This window comes from Poromitra crassiceps, assembly GCF_964638095.1.
Source record: "Poromitra crassiceps genome assembly, chromosome: 10".
Lineage (NCBI taxonomy): Eukaryota > Metazoa > Chordata > Actinopteri > Beryciformes > Melamphaidae > Poromitra > Poromitra crassiceps.
Window position 1 is genome coordinate 19,418,985 of NC_139631.1, and position 23,098 is coordinate 19,442,082.

Here is a 23,098-nt window from a genome sequence, read left to right on the forward strand (position 1 = left end):
TCAGTGGGTATGTGTTGTATGACATAATCAGTCACCCCTGGCCACCACTCAATGATTGTGGGACATGACATCATCAGTTACATCACTTGATGATTGTGGGGCATGATCCAACGGGTATAGCCTATATAACATCATCAGTCGGGGGCGTTTGCATGCTCAGTTGATGGATTGTGTTTATGACAATCGGAACAGTGAATCCGCTTCTATAACTGACTTCGAACTTGGCAGGTGTGCTGCTGGGGACCTGAGAAAGTGCAGTGTTGATTTTGATTTTGTGCAAAACCAATCAGGGGTGAAGAGTGGGAGAGCATGATGTGTGAATGGGGGAAGGGGGTGGAGGGGAATGGGCACTGCACTCAGCTCTCCAATAGTATGAACAGATATCATCTTATATATATCTCTAAAGGCTGGACCTTCTGTCTGTATGTCTGTCCTTCGCGTATCTCAACAACCATTCATTGGATCGACTTCAAACTTGGGGAGTGCGCTTATGGGGACCTGACGGAGTGCACTGTGGGGGGGAAACAAACAAACAAACAAAAACAAGTGCGAATCCGCAATAGCTGCGGCCAGTCATGAGTTGTCATGTTGTCACAATGGCTCTGTGCATAAATGATTTGTGACAGACATTGATTATTGTTGTTCAAAAGATCAGCATTAGGGCCTAAATAATCCCTTGAGCACCCTCGTGTGGACAAATAAGACACACCTACACCTGTTTTAAGTTTCATTTCTGGTGCTTAAAAATTTCTGGTGAAATGCCAATTAAGGTCTCAGCTCAGCCAATCAGGGAAGGTCACCACACATTTCGATTCAGTTACTGCTGTGTTGCAGTCAGTGTGTGGCTGATATTGCACTCCATCGATGTGCCATGTCTTTGTTGGCAGAATGTATTTATTTTCTATTCTTCTTCCATGGACTCATTGTGGACTGAAAGAGTTTGTGCGTCCATGAGACTGTAAATCTACTACTAGTGTTATTTCATGCAGGTTTAAATTAATGGCCTTTAAGTTGATGTACTCTGTATTTCTCATTCATTTCATTTTATGCATTTTATGTGTGGATTAGCTATGCTACAGCTAAAGGGCATCAGATTTCATAATCCATAATTGCTTTCTCTTTGCTGAATGTTACTGTTATTGATAAATACATCAGTCAAATTATACTTTCTGTTGCATAGTAGCCTAATTATGTGGGACATACTGTAGATAGGTCTCATTCTGTCATTATTATGTTGCAGAGACCACATCTCAGTTCACAGATATTGATCTGAAGATAGTCTAACAGAGATTTACTTGCATTTGTCTTTTTCTTTTTCTTCTTCTTCTTCTTCTTCTTCTTCTTCTTCTTCTTCTTCTTCTTCTTCTTCTTCTTCTTCTTCTTCTTCTTCTTCTTCTTCTTCTTCTTCTTCTGTTGTGTTTTATGGCAGTTGGCAACCTTTATGTTACCACCTTCTTCTGGATTTATTCATCCACTGTTTCCCTACAAACAATTGCATTCCAAGCCCTCACCAAATATGTAATTGGGTGCCTGTCCCAAATTTTGGCCCTCCCTCCCAACACCTAGGCCGATAAGCTTGGGCTCATTTAACCAACACCTTCTCCGTCAGTGACATCATCAGTGATGATGCAATGAGTGATGATGTCATCAGTTATGTTACTTGGGCAATTGTGGTGTCATCATGCAGAAGAAATCACCATGAGCAATTGAGCAAATGTGATGTTATTGAAACGTGCGCATTTAGCATGCCATGTATTATTATTATTAAATCATCATCATCATCATCATCATCATCATCATCATAAAATATGAACATACGACATATGAAAACTAGCCTAACTGACAGTTACAAAATATTAGATCATATTAAATCGAGAGATAGAGAGGGGAGGGTGATAATATTCCAGGTAACGTTGCACAGTCATAAACATGTTTCATTATGCTTTATTTATTAGTCCAATAAAGGAAGGCTATGATGTCATGACAAAAAACTGTGGTTGGTCAATAATTGACGACATGAAAACAGACAACCCTACCAGTCAGTCCCTTTAGTCCCACCCCCTCCTAAACTTCAGTCCAGTGCAAGGCTAACAACATGCACAGTCAGACCTGAACAGGGCTGCCAGTTCCTATTAAGTATGCCCTCCGTATACGTACAAAAGGTATTTAATGGCTGTAACGGCAGTTCGTATCGACATTTAGCATGCCGCGTTTGTTTTGTTTTTTTACTGTTTGTACTGTAGCAGCATAACACCAAGATAACGTTAGCTTGCTAACGGTACCTCCTAGACGGCCTAGCTTTGTGAGCTATAGCTAGCTAGCTTTGGCTTTGCTGAACAGTTGTAGTCCACATTAGTCGACAGTGCCTTGCGTACATTTGAATTACCGTTAATAACTCCAGGAAGAGGAAGAAATACAGTACATGGGTTTAGGTTTGGGAACTCAGTCACAATGCTAGCAAGGTAATCCTCGCTAACTAGCAACGCTATGGCACGCAAATATAACGTGGGTTACGGGGCTATTGCTATACGTTTCATTTTAGCTTATTGTTGGAACTGTCAAGCTTTTTAGCCAATCCAGTGGGGTTAGCTAACTTGGAAATCAAGTAACTCTTGCATGAGGTTAATATAATAATCAACATAATCTAACATCAGGCAGGTAGCTTGATTGCTAATTTAAGGCTAAACTGGTGCTGAATTCGAAGAGTAGCGGAAGGGTTTCCTGGTTCGGCCAGTCTTTTGCGAACATTCTGTTAGCTAGCTATTCTCCACTTTCAGTCAGCTGCATGGCTAAGTGATTGCTAACGTTAACATTGGGGTCGCTAAACGGGTAGCTAGAATGTTTAGACATCAACAGGGCCTTCAAAAAGTCAATGTTGACACTATAGGCAGGTGTTTAGTCAACATGCGTGATAACTAAGGAAGTTGTCTGATGATGTGTAATGTTATAATGATATGCTTGAGTTGATCTCACAAGTACTGTTTGTAAATCAATCAACATGACATTTCCTCCTGCAGTTTTAGTGTAAGTGTAACGTTACAATGGAAGAGTCTGGCAGGCCACACCGTGCCAGGCACGGAGGCTGGGAGAGGGGCATGGCAACAGATGAGGCAGAAGGCTGGAGAAGCCAGGACCAGGGTCGAGGATACAGCTCCAAACATGAGGGAGGTCACCAGGGCAAGAAGAACCAAGGTGGGCCCTACTATGCCAGCCCTAACAAGGGAGGACTGGGGCCCCTGAGTAGCTCCCCTGGTGCATTCAGAGGTGGGCACAGCCCTTCGCAGAAGGACGGCTTCCGGAGGTTCCCAGGCCCTGAAAACAATGTTGGGGGTCGGGATGATAACTGGAGAGAACGCTCACAGCAGCGCTGGAGGAAGAGCAGCCAGGGAGAAGACCTGAAGGAGGACAGGGAGCAGGGGAGGGGGGAGTCTGCTGATGGCACTGCTCATAACTCAGGTGAGACTTAGGACCAACTGATTTGGGAAAGAATGGAACAGATGCATGGTCAAATTAGTCATTCAGGGCTATAGGTTGAGGCCACGTCTCGTCATAGATGCTGCTTTAGCTGGCTCAGCCTGGCTGGGGGCGTGGTCAGGGTGGGGTAAAAAACCCTGTTCCATCCATTCAGCAAAGTTAGAATTTAGCTGATAGCCCAGCCCAGGCAGACACGATCGGGGATTTAACCACCGCAGTAAACGCACATCTGAGCAGACTTCTTGTGTTCTGCTCTAGAACCCCCAAACATGTAGTTTAGAGCCGCAGCACCGTCTTTTGGTGAGTCAGCCCATGAGATATATGGGCGGTTTTACCCCACTCGCGCGCCAGCCGTTTAACATTTTGTGGGCGTTCCCAGACATGCGGACTGTCTCTATAGCAAACAGCCATGTTGGCTCACATTGACTTACACCGTGGCTACAACATACACCTCGACCAGGACATCCTTCAAAAACGTTTTACCAGCGCGTATAATGTGCTGAGAGATGAGGAATGCTTTGCATCTTTGCATCCCTGCCTCATCTGCCTGCTACCTGTCTGCCTGTCAGATACGAGAGTGAGAGGGATTGCAGCGGCGGCCAAGGCCGCTTCTGGGCCTTTTGGGGCCCTATGCAACATCTTAGAGTGGGGGCCCCAAACCACTGTCATCATAGTGTATCCCTGAATGAACATGAGGAGGCATAGGCTGCTTCATTATCAATAACGCTTTTAATTAATAAATTAAGCACAATATGAACAATAACTGTTGAAAAAATATATGAAAATGAAAGTTCACAAATATTAGTTAAACAAATCCTTTCAGTGCAAATGCATTATAAAAACAAAAAATAAGATTTGTTTAGAAAACGAAATTACACAAATTTATTATTATTATTATTATTATTATTATCATTATTAATACTACTACACCCGGTGCGCGCACTGAATAGGCCTATTATACTATATACTATAGACTATTATACTTACTTTTCTGTCACATCGTCATTATTAAGCCGGCTTATGACTGCATAGTATCTTAATTACTCAAAATATAAGGCAACTAAAATTGGGCAACCATATTTTTATTCGGGCAACCAAAAGCTCTTGCCAGGTTGCCCCTCCGGCAACCACTTTTAAAAGTTAACGTCGAGCCCTGAATATCTATGCCAGCCATTCCTAAACTATGGGCGGGGGCCCACTGGTGGCCCGTGAAGGTATTGCAAGTGGACTGCCAAATCATTTGCAAAACATTACAATCTTTGTGAGGAAAAAGAAAAAATAGATATGATAATACATTTTTCCATTGTTGAACGATACCATTATTTAATGTGTATCAATTATTTGTTAATTGGCCTTTTGCAGACAGCCCCTCACTTTTAGTTTCTGATTTATGTGTGGTGCTGATGCTCCTTTTATTGCTAGAATAAAAAGTGCTCTGATAATGCATTATTAGGCCTCTGTATTGTTTACGGTCGGATGTGGGCCGCAAATATTTTTGAGGTTTTCTAGTGAGCCATGGGTCGGGAAAGGTTGGGTACAGCTGATCTATGCTATGCATCCATGTAAGCCCAGTCAATCTATTGCTTTGTCATGCATGTTATTTGTTCTTCCCAAAGGGGCAACAAGGAGAAACCGAGACAGGAGGAGGGCTTTTGGGGAAGACGACAGGGGCCCAGTGATTGATGAGTCAACTCTCACTGCTAAAGAGCTGCTAGGCCTACGGCAGGCAGAGGAGCGACTTAACAGAGACGAGATCTTCCGCCTGAAGAAGGTGAGTGCAGTCAATGGGGTAGCTTCAGTAAGTGACACAGCTCAAAATTGGCCCTTTAAGTTGTTTTTGTAGCAAAAATACTCTACTAATGCAATAGGTATGAGATTCAGTTGGGTTAAGAAATTCCTAAAGGGCATTATGGTTTTATAAAGTGGTTATGATGCATGTGTACTGCCTTAAAAAAAATCTTTAAAGAGGCGTACATAAGAATAAAAACGAGAACACATAACTAACTTGCTCCCTGGTTACAACAACAGTTGGTGTAGCGACCAATAAAGCATAGGTAGCGTTATAGGTAATACATATCTGGCTGAAACTAACCAATGCCATTATATAAACAGCTTTAAAGCATTCACGTTTTTTCTGGGTTCAAATGATTGCAGTGATTGTGTAACGTCTGTATTCTCCTCTTTTGAATTGGTCCAGAGGCCTCGAAACAACCCCGATGCACTTTACACCTGCTGTCTGTGTGATGTTCTGTTGGAGTCAGTGTCCGCTTCCCACAGACACATCAAAGACAAGTGGCACAAGAAGAGGACCAGGGTAAGAGATGCTCTTATGAACCTTCTCTAACAGTCACGGTAACACTTGACTATGGCAGTGCACATAGGTCATTTGTAGACACATGAAACTGCCATTCTGCCACTGTGCAGTAACTGTAATGTATAGCATGTACAGTTTGCACCGTTGCACAAATAATATCAGTCTTATAACTAGGGATGCACCGATATGAAAATTTTGGCCGATGCCGATAACCGATATTAACATTGCTGTTATGGCCGATAACCGATATTTACCGATGTCGATATGATCTGTATAAAACCACATTTTTATGATCATCACATTTTGTACATACTGAAAAACACATGTTAACACTGAATTTTAAAAAGTTATGCATTTCTTTATTTGCAAAGCCTTTGGAAAAGCCCATAAATCATAGATTTACTGCATTATTTCATATCAATGTGAAGAATTTGGCTGATAATGATAACCGATATTAACATTGCAACATCTGACCGATACCGATATGACCGATATGTTAAAAAATCGTCCGATACTGGCCGATACCGATATGATTGCCGATATATCGTGCATCCCTACTTATAACGTGTGTGTGTGTGTGTGTGTGTGTGTGTGTGTGTGTGTGTGTGTGTGTGTGTTCGTTCATATTTGGGCTCGTAGGAGAGGCAAGAACAGGTGATGCTGACTGAGATCCAGCCTCCTGGGCCGGAGCAGATCAGTGCAGTGGGTTCTGTGCTAGAGGCTGTTGTCAGGGAACAAGGGTTGAGTGACCAGGATGTAGAGAGGAGACAGTTTATTGTCTCCACCATGCAAGACCTCCTTCTGTCCGTCCTGCCTGGTAAGCCACCTCAGGAGAAAAGCTTGGATTGGTGACGGACAGAATTCACCCTTAAAATGTTACAGCATCTAAACAAACAGGCTTGTGGTCACACCTTACATCAACACTCTCTCCCTGTCTCTTTATTTCTAATCCATAGAGATCAAGCTCAGGCTATATGGATCGTCTTGCACTAAGTTTGGATTTAAGGATTCAGATATCAACATCGACATTCAGTATCCCCCTCACGTGAGTATCCCAGAGTGACGTCAATAATGTGTACGGTATGTTCAACCATTTCCTCTGCATCTCATTTGTGTTCTTTGTATTACACAATGTTGATGTTGATTGTTTTGTGGCTGTTGTGCTTGTAGGGCTTGTCATATATACTGTATATATATGTGTGTGTGTGTGTGTGTGTGTGTGTGTGTGTCCTTTTATGTTGTATTTTTGTTGGAATAAAGGCTTTGAAATGAAATGTATTTACAGATGCATCAGCCAGATGTCTTGTTGCTGGTCAAGGAGAGCCTCTCTGTGAGCCGTGAGTCGCTTTGCCTCTTTCCCAAAGCCTAAAATATTTAGCTGTTGACCTAATGGGATTAACAGTCATCAAAATATCCAGTCGAGTATCGTCAAAGAACAAGCCTGTCATGGATGTTTGTTGTTGTTTTTTCTTGAACCTGTCTTGTGCCTTCAGCTCTCTTCTTCGACCTGGAAGCTGATTTCCATGCTAGGGTGCCTGTGGTTATGTGCAAGGAGAAAAAGAGGTGAGTGTCTGATTAATTTGCTCTTAACAATTATTTGCTCTAGAACTGTCTTGACCCAACTTGGACATGTAGCCACTGTTTCATATTGAGACAATTCCTTCTCTGCCGACAGGGTTGTTGTTTTTAGGTTTGTTATATCAGTGTATTGATGATTGTAGAAATTATGACTACAATGACTTGTTGACATCAGCGTGTACATTTGTTGTTAAATTGGTTGAGTCTGCAGGTTCATTATTGGTGCCTCATTTTGTTTTGCACATATTATGCGTACATGTGAGAATACTGTAAACCAAAACCCAGTAAAATGGCACTACTATTGGGCACAAAAGCCTGAAGAGCTACTGTATCCCGGATATTATCCTTAACCTGTCGTCATAGTTTAGAACCTGTTAATCCTGAATTCCTAAAATACTCTTCTGGGGCCGGTTGCACCAACTGGTCTTACGACTGGTCTTAAGCTAAGTCGGTCGTAACTTTACGACCTAACAGCTACGCCGGTTGCACCAACAGGTCGTAAATATTACGCCTAGTCCAGAGCAGGTGTAAGGTGCAGTCATGGGTGCAGTATAGACGGTTTTCACCTGTGTGTTGCGCAATAGCTACAGCCCCTCAGCACTCTGGCTGTATTCAGACCCGAGTTATAAACTGGAAACCGGAGTACGTTATAAACGTTATAAATATAGTCACGTTATAAACAACTAACCAATGCTGGGGGTTCGTATGGAAAGTGGAAATCGAAATGGTTAAAAGTTAAATCAATTTGGTCATTCAGTGGCGTTTTATGACTGCATGGTGGCTCAGTGGTTAACACTGTTGCCTCACAGCAAGAAGGTCCCGGGTTCGAACCCCGGTCCGTCCCAGGTCCTTTCTGTGTGGAGTTTGCATGTTCTCCCCGTGTCCGTGTGGGTTTTCTCCGGGTGCTCCGGTTTCCTCCCACCATCAAGAAAGACATGTATGTTAGGGTTAATACTCCTGTCAGTGCCCCTGACCAAGGTACTGGCAAAAGAACTGGAGTTGGTCCCCGGGCGCTGCACAGTGGCTGCCCACCGCTCCTAGTTCTAGGAAGGTTCCTAGTAGAGGATGGGTCAAATGCAGGGGATGAATTTCCCCAAGGGGATAAATAAAGGATAACTTAACTAACTTAACTATTGCCATGTAAAGTAACGACAAGTAACAGTTAGCCCCTAACATTAGCCACACTATTACAGCCGATTACCTATCAGCGGAGCGTCATTTGACGTCAGCACACTCTTCTAAACAGGTCGCGTGCCGCATTCCAGTGGGCATTCCCATGCTTTCACATGGACGCGCATCGCTACGACCGGCGTAGTTAAGACCAGACGTAAGCCCTGTTGGTGCAACAGGCGTAAGTCCACTCTAAAGACTGGTCTTAACTAAGACCGACGTAGGAGTTACGACCAGGCATAGTTAAGACCAGTTGGTGCAACCGGCCCCTGGTAAGCAGTGCAAATTAACTGTAAAAGTTGAGATTTTGTGGAAATAAGTGCTGCTTGGTGAATTATATGTGTACTGAATTTAACAAAGAGTTTGAAATGGAGTTTGACACAACATTTTCTTCATAAGAGAGAGAGAGAGAGAGAATGACGGGCATCATGATTACATAACCACATGCATACAGGCACTACATCTACTGAGAAGTTTGATGTGATACTGTTATTTTCCCCACAGTGGCCTGATCTGCAAAGTGAGTGCAGGGAATGACACCGCGTGCCAGACCACCTCCTATCTTTCTTCCATAGGCAATCGGGAGCATCTCCTCCCTCCACTGGTGGTCGGCCTCAGACATTGGGCCCGGGTGAGTTTCCAGAGACTAACCTAACGTTTGTCCCAATGAGTTTTGTTTGCAAAACAACATCATCATTCTTCATTGGTACTAAGACTACATTCTAGTTTAACATGTTTGTTCTTGTTATGTATATGGACTCAGATCTGTCAGGTGGACCGAGCAGAAGAAGGCGGGTTGCCACCGTATGTGTTCGCACTCATGGTCATCTACTTCTTGCAGCAGCGCAAAGAGCCCCTCTTGCCAACCTACCTAAACCAAGAGGTGTGTTTCCCTTTTATCCTGGAGTGATAGCCATTGGGGCATGACATCACTGTGTCTCTGTGTGTGTGTGTGTGTGTGTGTGTGTGTGTGTGTGTGTGTGTGTGTGTGTGTGTGTGTGTGTGTGTGTGTGTGTGTGTGTGTGTGTGTGTGTGTGGGGTTGTCACCTGGTGGCTGCTGAGGGTAGTGCTAACACTAATTGGTGTGTGTGTGTGTGTGTTACCTGATGGCTGCTGTGGGTAGTGCTATGACTAATTGGCCGGTTTTTGGCCATTTAATCGGCCATAATGACCGAATTAAAAAAGCTGGGCCCTGTCACGGTCTGCTTGGGACCTCTGCTGGTACAGTGCATATGAATGCTGTCAGGCCGACAGTGTCCGAGGAAAATGCAACGGAGAGACATACATACCATGCATACATATGGATAGGTTTGCCCTTTTATTTGTTAGATGGCATTGTTTTAACTCTGAAACATTTGTCATGTTCTGTTAAGATTAGCTCAATATACACTTCATCATCTTATTGCCTTTTAGACCAAGATGTTTTCACTGAGCAAGCTGCCTGACTTCAGTCTCACACACCTAGAAGATGGATCTGTGCACTGGGTTTATATCCCTGCCTCCAAAGAATCATCACAGCCAGCAGACGGCTCCTATCTGAAGGGAAAGGTAATCATGGCCACACATGTAAATCTAAGTGGGATTTCTCAAAAAAAAAAATGTTTTATCAGTTTTGTGTGTGTACGCTGCTGCTGCACACAAACCTTTTGGTTAATGTCCACATTCCACCAGTGAACACAATGATTGTTGGCATAATATTTTCAGTTAGTGGCCTCACGTGAACTATTCACATCCATGTGTCTGTTGAGATGTCTGGAGGAGGGGTCATTCTTGAACTATGCATATCTTCTCTCTGAATGAATACATGTGTGATTTCCAATGCAGATAGTTGATAAATCACACACTGAGGGTGAGCCTTTTTACTACTAGAGAGGACTTTGCCAGTAAACAATGAATCTTACCATAGAAAAGGATGAAGTTACACCTTGAAATATAGAAATGATATGAGAAAAATCCACTCGTTTTGTTTTAAGTTATTAAGGTGACTAGTACCTGTAAGCATCTAGTGTAAGTGTGTGTACAGTACATGCTTGTTTCTCCACAGGCTCCACTGGTGTTTCAGAGCACTCGCTCCTCTGTGGAAGTTGGGCTCCTGTGGGTTGAAATGCTTCGCTTCTATTCGCTTGAGTTCAACATGGCAGACAATGTCATCAGCGTGCGCACCAGTGCCGTTCTCTCCCGGGAGGCTAAAGACTGGCCAAAGAAACGCATTGCTGTGGAGGGTAAGGAGCTTTCTCACTTTTAGAATGAGTTAGAACAGACTAAGAAGTGTACGTTGTTTAGGGCTGGGTAATGAAATTCACCCACTACCATGCACCAAGAAATGTTTGGATGTTTGGTAACTTCTGATGCTTTAAGTTTCCGAGACATGGATCATCGGGCCAATCCATTCTATAGACCCTTCTCACGGGGGCCATTTTGTGTCGAGAAGCCAGGGTAAACACAGGTGCAAGCAAAACACTAATGAGGGTTTCCAACTTCCATGATTGGAATTTGGAAACCCTCATTAGTGTTTTGCTTGCACCTGTGTTTACCCTGGCTTCTCGACACAAAATGGCCCCCGTGAGAAGGGTCTATTGTCACTCTTCTCACAGCCAATCATGACGAGTGTTGTATTCAGATTTAGTTGTGATTGGGAACGCAATCATGTGCAAGGCTACTTGGCTGTGTGCCAGCACTTGAAACTGTGGATGTTGCTTCTGACTCCCCCCCCTTCCCTAATCTTAAAAAGGTCACAATTTGTGACGGAAGTGATGTCATCAGTGATGTCAATCCTTCCTGTCTGAGGCTATAAGTGGTGGGAGTATAAGTAGGGAGAAGAGGACATGGGTGAGTTAAGGGGAAAAGGCAGTTTCTTTCTCCAGAGTCTCCATCCTACAAATAAAAAAAAGCTTCAAATTCTACCCAGCCCCAACATTGTTACTAGAAATTAGAAATTTATTTTTTGCCCCTTTAACCTTGAACTTGGTCTGATCTGTGTTCCTGTGTTCAGACCCATTTGCCGTGAAGAGGAACGTGGCTCGGACTTTGAGCAGTCAGCAAATGTACGAGTATATCGTCCACTGCCTCAAAACCACATACAAGTACTTTGCACTGCCGCTCAACACCGCCGCCCCGAATCACAAGATGAAAACAAAGCAAGGGCCGACTCACAGGGCAGGCAAGGCTGTGAAAGAGGAGACCGTGCACATATCGGGTATCGGTGCTCTCACCCTTCAGTCACAAGCTACCAATAGTCCCAAAACCGAAGAAGATGGCCTTCAAGATTCCGATTGCATTATTGAAGAAGAGGAGGAAGTTGAGGATGAGAATGACTCGGACAAAGAGAGAGAAAAAGAAAAAGTGGACTTTGGCAAAAGCAGCCTCTCTGATGACGAGGAAGATGAAGTGGAGGAGGATTACGATGTGGACATGTACAACAGACGCCACCTGGATAGCCTCACCACGGAGGACGAGGAGCTTTTCCCAGTGGATGAGATCTCAGGGGAGGAACTTCTCTCTGACGAGGAGGGTCCAGATTTGGACACGCCTGGTTCCATGGATGAGGAGGAGGAGGCTCCTTCCAGTCTGCCACAGCCACCTGTACTAGAGGACACAACCAAAGATGAGGGCCCAGAAAATCAGAGCTCAAAACAGATCAGCCTGTCCTATGAGTTCACCAAGCAAGCATTCACTCGAGGCAAGGTATGTGTGACCTCATCATGTTTGTTTTCACTATACATCTTTATGTGGATGTAGAACTAGACAAGAAATTGTGTGAAACAAGCTTGTGTGCATTGCATGAGTTAAACTCCTTTCAATCTCTCTCAGTCACACATGGTTGTGTGCAGCTTGTGTAAGCGCGATGGCCATCTGAAGAAAGACTGTCCCGAAGATTTCAAGAAAGTGGAGCTGGATCCCTTGCCCCCCATGACAGCAAAGTTTCTCAATATCCTTAACCAAGTCTGTGAGCAGTGCTACAGTAAGTGTGTGTGTGTGTGTGTGTGTGTGTGTGTGTGTGTGTGTGTGTGTGCGCAAACTACAAATGACTGTTTATTTTTGTTGTCTGTTTTGAAAACTGCTTAAAGTTCTCTCTTTGAGATCTCTTTGTCCCGCCGCCCCAGTAAGCTTTCCTTCGGTCTACTATGGTGTATCTGAGGGCGTTTTCACACCTATAGTTTGTTTGCTCTGGTCCGAATCAGTTGATAACTTTGTAAACTTGGAGCGTTTTCCCCTTGGTTCGGTTTCTTTTCCCACGCAGAAAAATCCAAGCAAACCAAAATGCATCAATAACAAACCACGTGAGAACGTTCACTCCGCTTATTATTGGTCAGATGTGTCTGGGGCGGGAGCAAATAAATACAGGAAGAACTTCGACTAATGGACTATTGCACATTGCTATGCACTTCAACGTGGAGCAACGGCAGTGATGGCATTTACGGACCTAAAGTCCCGAAAGGTGATATCATTTGTGTCTTGTGCGCACAAGATAAGTACAAGTAATTTATCTTATGTGAACAAGTTATCTTGTGCGCACAAGATAAATAACTTGTTCGCACAAGATCATTAAAAAAAATCACTTTTAGCGGTTCTGTAGGAATTTGCTCATAACTGGGCAATATACCAGACAAAACTGTGCCAGCACAACCCAATGCACTTGGAGGAAATGTCTTGCTGTCTGCTGTAGTTGGCTTGGATCAAGGGTGGATCACGTTCCGAAATTGATCCAACCTCGAACGGTTCCACCACAAATGAACCGCTCCAGAGTTTGTTTGGGACCGGACCAAGACCACCTCCTGTAAAGGGTCTTGTGCGGTTGTTTTGGTCTGCATCCGAGTGCCATTACTGTGTTCGCACACCTGCCCAAATGAATCACACCAAGGTTAGGGTTAGAGTTAGGGTTGGCGAGAAACCAACCAGAGTCTGATTTAACTGGACTAAAAGCGCAGGTGTGAAAACGCCCTGAGTGTGGCTCTTTGTGTCTCCTTAGAGGACTTTGCCCCTGATGAAGTGGAAGTGGGTGTAAGAGAGCACATCCTTCAAGACCTGGAGAACTTTGTCAGACGGCAGTTTGCTGGTGAAGTAAACCACTATTAGCATTAATTTGCCTTTTAGAAATGTTAATAATGCCTTTATTGGATTTGTGTATGGACCAATCAGCTACCAAGATGGAGAACAGAGAGCAGATTTAAGACTAAATGATATCACTTGTGTTTTTGGATGGACAGGGGCTAGGCTGCAGCTGTTTGGATCATCCAAAAATGGCTTTGGCTTCAGACAGAGTGACCTAGACATCTGCATGGTGCTGGAGGGGAAGGACTCCACAGATGTAAGTATCTTTGCATCAAGTGAGCTTCTGTTTTGGAGGCCATCCTTGTATACTGCAAGACAAGTTACCGGTAGGTTACATTTACATTGACCTGGCTCACTTCACCACCATTTTCAGCTTGTTTCTTGTCAGAAGAAAATGGAGAAAACAAATTATTTGTTTGCTATTGTGATTGATTCCCAACTCGAATGCATAATATACAACTACTATGTTTTCTGATCTGTCCCCCCCGCCTTAGGGTCTTGACTGTATTGGAATCATTGAGAGCCTGGCGAGACTCCTGAAGAAACACCCAGGTTAGGGACAAGGACTTGGGCTGGTGGGAAATTTGTCTTCAGAAGGCATTAGGTTCCCATTGAGGAATGCTAAGAAGCCATTTTAAGGAAAACTAAAGGTCAAATTAATAAACCTTTTTCAGATGATGTGGCAAATTCCTGGTGAAGAAAAAGCTATCTGTGAAAACAAATAAAATGCAAGTTGTCAACATGTCATTTTTGAACTGACTCCACATCTATATCCTCTCATTCCACCAGGTCTGAGGAACATCCTACCCATCACTACGGCCAAAGTACCAATCGTCAAGTTCTACCACGTTCGCACCGGCCTGGAGGGAGACATCAGCCTCTACAACACACTGGTAGGGACTTCAAAGTGCCCCCTTTCTCTCTCTTCTCACTGACACTTGTTGTTTAGTCTGAAATCGGTCAGTAAGCCTGATGCAATATTGTTTCAGAGACCGTTAGGAAGGTCAGTGGATAAACGCACCTCTCATATTCGCTATTTAAGAAGTTAGTCATTGACTGTACATATTGGCACTTTTGTTTCCAGGCCCTGCACAACACACACCTGCTGGCATCATATGCTGCCATTGACAGGAGAGTGAAGATCCTTTGCTACGTCATGAAGGTTTTTGCCAAGGTGAATATCCCAATACACTCACATAGTACTCCCAGCCTAAACGTCTCTATGCTTAGTGTCTGAAAAAGCGTGCATGTCCACAGTGTCTTATTCTGGGATGCTGGAACACACTGTTCAACCTTCTTGAGGTGTTGTAGGCCTAATTCAATGAAACGTTCACTTGCTAACCCCAATGACTTACCTACACTCACCCTGAAACTAGAGTATGTAGCTGGTGAATGTTGCTGCCTGTCTTATGGGGCTGTAGATTTATGACGGTGTAGCCTAAGGTTTTATTTTGTGCTAATATGGTAAATCATCATTCTATTAAACTCTGAACTGGGCCTCGATAAGAACGCTCACCTTGAGTATGGCATAATGATATTAACATCATATCCTGTGTATTGATACACGTTTGTGTGTGTGTGTGTGTGTGTGTGTGTGTGTGTGTGTGTGTGTGTGTGTCCCATTACAGATGTGTGATATTGGGGATGCATCCCGCGGCAGCCTCTCCTCCTATGCATACACGCTCATGGTCCTGTTCTTCCTCCAGCAGAGAGAACCACCAGTTATCCCTGTCCTACAGGAGGTAACAAATCATAATAATAACTTTTCAATGCATGTAACAAAGAGCTTCACAACATTAACATCATGCACTTGGAATGATAAGGCTCTATCTCTGTTTGAGCCCTCTTAAAGGGATACGCCAACTTTTCGGGGGTTTTGCTCATTTGCCATATCCTCCATACAGAACCAAAATACACCGTGTCTTCACCGTCACTCTCCGCGCAGTATACATTGAGCTACAGTCGTCAAGTTAGTTAGTATTGTCATAGAATGGAGGCAAATGGTACAGTCATTCAAAATCACCAAAAACACACATCTAACAGCTCCAAAAAGCTCTTTGTGCTTTGGGTACTCACCATGCGCTGATATATATATATATACATATATATACATATATATACATATATATATATATATATATATATATATATATATATATATATATATATATATATATATATATATATATATATCCCCCCCCCCCCCCCCCCCCCTGATTTTTTATCCCATTTTTATCCCCCATTAGTGCTAATTTAATTTATTTATCCTGGTTGCTACTCCACCCACTGCCGATCTGGGGAGAGCCGAAACTGGCTCCATGCTTCCTCCAAGACATGGGCAGTTAGCCAGCCGCTTCTTTTCACCTGACAGGGGAAGCTTCACCGGTAGGACATAGCACGTGGGACATGCGCTGAAATATTAATCCAAAATGCAAAGAAATTATCTTTTTTAAGGTAAATAGATAACCAAAATTACTTTCTAAAGATGGTTGCTAGGCGTGCGCGGCATGCAGCGCATGCGCTGTGTACAGCGGAAAAAAAAAAAAAACGGCCTTATACTTTAAGTGATGAATAGATTTCACTACATGACAGTTCTGCCAGCTGCAATGTCAAAACTTTGATGCTCAGTATCTCAGAACTGTACCCAGATAGATTCTTTATCATTCCAAACTCACACACAACGTTTCAAAATGTTCTTCTATGGACTTTGTGTATGTGTTTGTTGCAGATTTATGATGGAGAGAAGAAGCCGGAGGTTCTGGTGGATGGCTGGAATGTGTACTTCTTTGATTTTCTGGAAACACTGGTGATTCTTTCTTCTGTGTTTGATATGAAAAGGAGTCATGATTGCTTTTCTGTGTGGTTAAAAGTTTTGATTGGAATCAATCTACTAATGCTCTGCTCTTATCCTAATACTCCACACAGAACCTTAAATAGAAATTGTAAACTGGGAACTACGAAGATATTTCACTTCGGTGTAACATTTATACTTTTCAGTGGTAGTGGCTGAGACGCTTGTTGCTTGGAGTCCACTTTGCTGTTTTCCCTTTGCCATCTCCTGTTCAACTTTACTACTCTGTCAAATGAAACCAATTTGGGACTGCACTGCTCATTCTCCTTTAAGGCAAGGCCGCAATCACAATAGATATTGAGTAGGACACATCCCCCCAAATATTTTAAGTATAAATAAATCATATATATATAGATATACGTATATATATATATATATTCTATATATGCACATATATATATATATACATACACACGCACACACACACACACACACATATATACATGCATACATACGTATACATATATATAGAGCGGGGGGGGGGGGGGGGGGACAAAAAAGTTTCAGAAGAAAGTCCTGGAGGGCAGGGGGGAGGTTATGTTGGAGAATGATGACTAAGGAAGTCACAGTAAGTGCATTATAAAGGTGACTGGTTGCTTGTCTCCAATGCAATGTGTCTTCCTGTCTTCATGTGCAAAGGTTTCTTCACACATGATCTTAACACATTGTCATTCTTGTCTTCCTGCACCTGCAGCCGACACGCTGGCCACAGTACGGGACGAACACTGAGACAGTGGGGGAGCTGTGGCTGGGCTTGCTCCGCTTCTATACTGAGGACTTTGACTTCAGGGAGCATGTTGTCTGCATCCGCCAGCAAGCCCCTCTCACCACCTTCAACAAGCAGTGGACGTCCAAGTACATCGTCATCGAAGGTCAGCTTAGACATATGCAATGATAACAACAACAAAAAACACATCCAAGAAACCACATATTTTAAAGCAGAGTAATGCATACGTGTTAGATGCAGAAGATTGTAGTCCCCTCATTTCAAATGATCACCCATCCCACAATACAGAGTGCCCAGATATCAACATCATCTTGCCACCTTGGAAATTATTGTGTTTTGCAATGTGGAATGGGCCAGTCTGTTCAGTTAAATTAAATGCATGTCAAACTTAGCGATCAGTATTGAATTGTTTTAATAGCAGTTTGTGGAATTAAAAATGATATTTTTCCACAGCAAAATGTCACGCTTCTTTTCTCTGCTCATACCACAGATCCGTTCGACCTGAATCATAATCTGGGTGCCGGCCTGTCTAGGAGAAGTATGATTCTTTCATTCATTTGTTCATTCTTTCATTCATTCATTCATATCTACTTGTATTATTGACATCTCCATGCTTCTTATTGTCATAACAGTGACTAACTTCATCATGAAGGCTTTCATCAATGGCAGAAGAGTGTTTGGCACGGCAGTCAAAGTCTACCCTCCTGAGTACCCCAGTCAGATGGTTTGTATTCGCCATAAAATACTGCATTTACGTATAGACATGGCATCTATCAAACCTAAGCACTGATGTCACTGTTTCTTTGCATCTGTCCCAGGAGTATTTCTTTGACCCGCAAGTTCTCACAGAGGGGGAGGTGGCCCCCAATGACCGCTGCTGTCGCATCTGTGGCAAGATTGGCCACTTCATGAAAGACTGCCCCTTGCGTAAGAAGTAGGTATCGTAGTAGTTTACTCGTGAATTGGTGTGTCATGCCAGCACTTCTGCACCACATGCCAAGCTACCTGTTAACGTGATATTTCGGGAAACGTTGACCAGGTCCAAGCAGAGGCGGGACATGGAGAGAAACTCAGGAGAAAGCCCAGACGCAGCAGATGGTAACATGAAGCACGAGCGATGGAGGAGAACACCAGAAAAGCGCTGCTGCTTCCTGTGTGGTTCAACTACTCATATCAAGAAGGACTGTCAGCAGTACAGAGGCCCTGCAGGTTCATAAAACCTTTGATTTCCTCATTCTTTGTTGTTTTCACATTTCAAGAGCACTCTATGGAAATAAGCACAGTAACAAGATCATAATATCAAACATATAATTCATATATATACCAAATTAATTTGTGTGCCATTTCACCTCCGTTACTGTAGGCCTTCCAGAGAAATGAGTCCTCATTCTTGGCCCCCCATTCTTGAACTGGAAGTCAAACTTGTTTTCTAGTTTTGATATTGTTCTAACTGGAAAGTTTATTAGTTGAATAAAAACAACATTGCACAGGTACAACAGGATATTGTACACACCATTGTCATTGGTGTGACTCATAAAACACTGGGAAGAATTCTATTGCTTCCTTTTCATCTTGTTTTTGTCTGGTAGGAAATGCCAAAATGGAGATGTCCCCTTTCTCCTCTTCAGGCCACTTGAGGAATTTGAGAGAAAAGGAGAAACAGGTATGATAGTAAGATTCACAGTAGTTAGTCATGGTGTTTCAAATCATTTCAAATGTCTCTGACATGGTGCTAATCTTTCTAGCTGCTTATTTTGCTCAGTCCTCTGTGATTTTCTTTTCCCAGACAAGACCTAACCTTACCAGTCATCTGTGTATTCAGAGATAGGACTGGCATGACATGACAAACCTCACAATATCACACAAATGTATTTTTTCTGTTTTTCAGGACAATGTATGTTTTCAAACGATGCATACCAACAGTAAAGTTTATGATCCATCCTCTTGTGTTTTTTTTTGCCTAGGGTGTTCCTCTCCAAGAGGAGAAAAAGAAGAGAAAGCAACAAAGTGTGATATTAACTCCACAAACAGGTGTGTACATGTCTTTCTTCATTTCAATTAACAATCACATTGAAATCACTTTAAAAATCACTGGGTATTCACAGAACTTCATGACAAAGGAAATCTCAATTTCACCAATTAATTTGGCCATGTCAAGAAAACACATGCCAACGTTTTGGCCTCTTGGCCTTCATCAGGTCATGGAGAGAAAGGTAGAAAAACTGCCTGATTACTACTGGAAGCACTACTGTTTTGCTACATAACTCTACTGGTGTGTCATGAGTACGACATAAACTACATCTGGTCACGTTGGGTTATCTCCGCCCCTCCCCTCATATAAAATGACCTTTCTTTCTCTAACGGATACTGCTTTTCCCCACTGGTTTACTTTGCTGGGCACTGTTGATTCGTGTTGAATGATCCCTAGCCACATTATGTCTCGCGTTAACATCCTGTTTCAACCGGGAATACGTACAATTATGGAAGCATGGTACTCTCAAACTGCCACTGCATTGTGACTACATTAGGCAACTTTGCACTTGGGCAACCCCAAGTGGCAGCAGAGATAATTCTTTGAATTTTGTAAAGCTTGAAAAGTCTTGCCTAGCCCAGCCTTAAAAATATTGTATGTGTTTTGGAAGTAGTTTTGAGAATGCATTGTTTGGTAAATGTATCACTTTGCTCTCTCTCTCTCTGTTGTGTGTGTGTGTGTGTGTTTCAGGTAGTTTAGCCAGCCGACACATGGGTCGCTCTGGTCACAGCAGGAGCCCAGTGGAATGAGCAGAACCTGTGTGCGAGCCGTGGCTACTTAAACCACATGGTTCTGCTCTCTTGTCCAGGCAGACAGCAACGTCCAACTTCATAAACCCTGAAAGCTGGAGTTATGACTGGGACTGCTCGGCCAGCTGGAACCCACAAAAGCCAAAGCCAGGACGCCTTGACTTGAAGCCAAATAGGGCCTTTTTTTCCTTTCCTTCTCTTTTTTTCCCTTTTCTTTTTTTTACTGGCGCTCCTCTTCAGAGGAGATTTTTAAAGCTTTCATTTTAACAAGACAAGCCATGATGCATGCTCTTCATGTCTTTGTTTACCTACTTGTCGTAATGGCCAGGATTTGTTTTTATTGAATTTCTTTTAAATCGAGTTTGATTTATCTGCACTGACGTCCATCAGTCCTCTCCTCCAGCCTTGAAAGCAGCTCCACCTATGTCTCAGTTTGTGTGCGTCTGTGTGTGTTAGGGTTTTCACCCCGTAGATAATGTATTTTTAGGGTTGTATTTTTATTTTTGAAGATTGTGGTACCATGCCCATTTAATAGATACTGCCCCTCAGCTTCCTGTGAGTGTTTGTGGCCATAGAGAGCCAAAGTCGACGTCACTTTCTGCTTCAGCATGCCAAGGGGATTTTCATCCATCCTTTATTTTCCCATAAACATTTCGTAAGACCATAGAACATTTCACTCGGACCAAAACTTAAAAAAATAAAATAAAAAATATTCTTTGTAAATCTGTGTTTTCTTTTTTATGTTTTGGTCCGAGTGAAAGGTTCTATGTTCTCGCCTGTTTCTAAATATAGCTGAATCCTTTGGTTTTGATCAAGTAAAACTATTTTTATAAGCATTTTACAAAATTTCTATAGGAAAATAGATGGCGGATGAAAATCTCTTGGTACACATGCTGAAGCAGGAAGTGACATTGACTTTGGCGCTCTATTAGGTGAAACCCTGCTTAAAGGTCCCATTTAATGTAAAACAGGATTTCCCTTGCTTCTTTTATATAATGGACATGGGTGTGCTATATAAAACACATGGTCCATGTAAGGAAAAAATGCCTCCACATGAGCCGTTTGACTTCCGTGACTTTGTAACATAAAGTAACACTAATTTTATTTGCCTGCTTGCAGCGCCGCCCTTGCCAATTGAATGCGGAAGACCAAACCTTGTTGTCTGCAGCATAGCTGCATAACATAGAAAAATGTCCAGAAAACAGTCAACTGCACCAAAGATGGATCTATCCTAACAGATCATCTTATCAGAGGTCCCTCCGGTAATTAATAAAAGGAAAGACAGGGCGGATAGAGAAGTCCTACAGAGGCTGCATTTGATTTTGATTTTGCAACATAATTCATAACCTTGTTTTAAATACCCTTGAGAAATGTTTTAAATGGCTAAAAATAGCATAAAATGGGACCTTTAACTCGTGGTGTGTATATGCCTGTGCGCATGCCAGAAAGTGTCATAAGTTACTTAGTACTAGGGCTGCACAATTAATCGAATATTAATGATCAATATTTTGGCTTCCCACAATCCTGAAAAAAAGATCAATTAGCATACCATTTAGCAATTTTGCTCTCGTTTTGTCTTGTGTTGTAAATCCAGCGCACCCCTTTCTGTCGCAGTGATGCAGTCCACCCCTCCTCCAAAGCCCAAACACGCTGTGGTGCATGTAGTTTCACCTTAAGTCATGAACAGAGTGCCAGCACGTTTGTCCGTTTATTTTTAAACCTTCCTTTTGAGAAGATGACTGTTCAAAGAAATCCAGACTTATTTTGTTTTAGTTTAATAAATACACGATGTTCACAAAGTCAAAGAGTAATCGTGTTAAATAATCATGATCTAAATGGTTGATCAATGATTGATGATTATAATTTTGACCATAATCGTGCAGCCCTACTTAGTACAAGAACATAGTTGAGAAACTCGGGCTGTAGCTCCATACAGTGAAGTTATTAAAAAACAAACGCATTCATTCAGTTGAGCTTATTATGTATTTTAATTTCGGAAGAAGCCCGCATACACTGTTCACTTACAGCTAAGCTAGTGATAATTTAAGTTAAGTCAACAGAGAGATAAATGTATTTATTTGCCAAATACATTTTGTGGTCATGGTGCCTCAGATTGGTATCTACTGTGAGGCTCCATGCTCGTGAATTATTTTGCTGCTATAGTTATCTGTCTGAAAGACCTGCTTATCAATTAAACTTAGAAAAAAATGATTGTCTTGTCTTAATGTGAGCTTCAGCTTCATTTCACACTAGTTTCTGCTGCAGTGGCAGCCAGACGGACTTTTTTGTTGTGATGTCACTGATTAATCCAAACTTCTTCTTTTTTTTACCAGGCTGTAAACAGTCAAGTTGTGTGTGTGTGTGTAAAGTTTAAACATAGTCAAGTTGTGTGTGTGTGTGTACTCCCTTGTGGAGGTGGAGACCGCCTCAAGTGGCCATTTGAGGAACTACTTTATCATTTCCGCCTAGGCTTCACCTTCAGCACGACCTTGCCACGGTGCCACCTACTAGACAGAAACAAAATGAGGGGGGAAAACATACAAAGCAGTCATCACATCCATAAATAGGTAATATGTAACTAGTTAAATAATTGATCCATCAGTGGCTTTGGCTACAGTTTTTTTTTTTTTTACCGCAGACAGACTATTAGCACTGGTTGGTCACACAGTTTGCCCTGCCTGGGTCAATTGAGCTTCTGCACACTGCAGTGAGGGGCACCTCTGGGTTGGCTAAGACCAGAGCCAGATAATAGAAGAGTTCCGACATCTCCATTCACTCCAATGGACCAGTTTTTTTCCAGGAAGTAGAAAGTGGAACTCTTGAGTAAAAAAAGCAGCACTGTCGAGTTGCAACAAAATAGACAGTGTTGTACTTTGAAAGGGTTTTTCATCCCTTGAAATGAATAAAATTGTAGATTATCGGCTTTATTTTCGCATGCAAAAGTAGCGCGAGACCCATTCCTGGCTGTTCATTGGCTAATGAGTCGCATTTGGGTCCTCCGCTGACGCCACTCTCTTACTAGAGGACACTAGCTGCTGCCTTCCAGACAACTGGGACCTTCAGATTTTCTGGCCTCCTATTAGGAAAAGTGCGCTGGAACGGCACTCAAAGTGGGAGCTCCCACTTGAAAACTGGGAGAAAAAAATCTACC

General features: G+C 42.7%; 1 protein-coding gene across 2 annotated transcripts; it reads left to right on the forward strand.

The window, feature by feature from the left end:
- Positions 1 to 2,080: 2,080 nt before the first annotated feature.
- On the forward strand, positions 2,081 to 22,142 carry tut7 (terminal uridylyl transferase 7). 2 transcript variants are annotated; one of them, XM_083644645.1, is made up of 29 exons: positions 2,081 to 2,162; positions 3,018 to 3,456; positions 5,091 to 5,245; positions 5,672 to 5,788; positions 6,428 to 6,605; positions 6,745 to 6,833; positions 7,074 to 7,125; positions 7,282 to 7,351; positions 9,041 to 9,167; positions 9,300 to 9,419; positions 9,950 to 10,084; positions 10,581 to 10,758; positions 11,529 to 12,220; positions 12,347 to 12,497; positions 13,506 to 13,592; positions 13,744 to 13,844; positions 14,083 to 14,140; positions 14,378 to 14,481; positions 14,673 to 14,762; positions 15,217 to 15,330; positions 16,317 to 16,394; positions 17,134 to 17,311; positions 17,657 to 17,704; positions 17,799 to 17,890; positions 17,985 to 18,100; positions 18,206 to 18,375; positions 18,756 to 18,829; positions 19,131 to 19,197; positions 19,889 to 22,142. In XM_083644645.1, the coding sequence occupies exons 2-29, from the start codon at positions 3,042 to 3,044 to the stop codon at positions 19,945 to 19,947; spliced, it is 3,915 nt and encodes a 1,304-aa protein (XP_083500771.1). In that variant the 5' UTR covers positions 2,081 to 2,162; positions 3,018 to 3,041; the 3' UTR covers positions 19,948 to 22,142. The 2 variants fall into 2 exon arrangements, 1 of the variants encoding a protein (XP_083500771.1); XR_014553103.1 differs by lacking the exons at positions 18,206 to 18,375; positions 18,756 to 18,829; positions 19,131 to 19,197; positions 19,889 to 22,142 and having other exon boundaries at positions 17,620 to 17,704; positions 17,985 to 18,031.
- Positions 22,143 to 23,098: the final 956 nt, after the last annotated feature.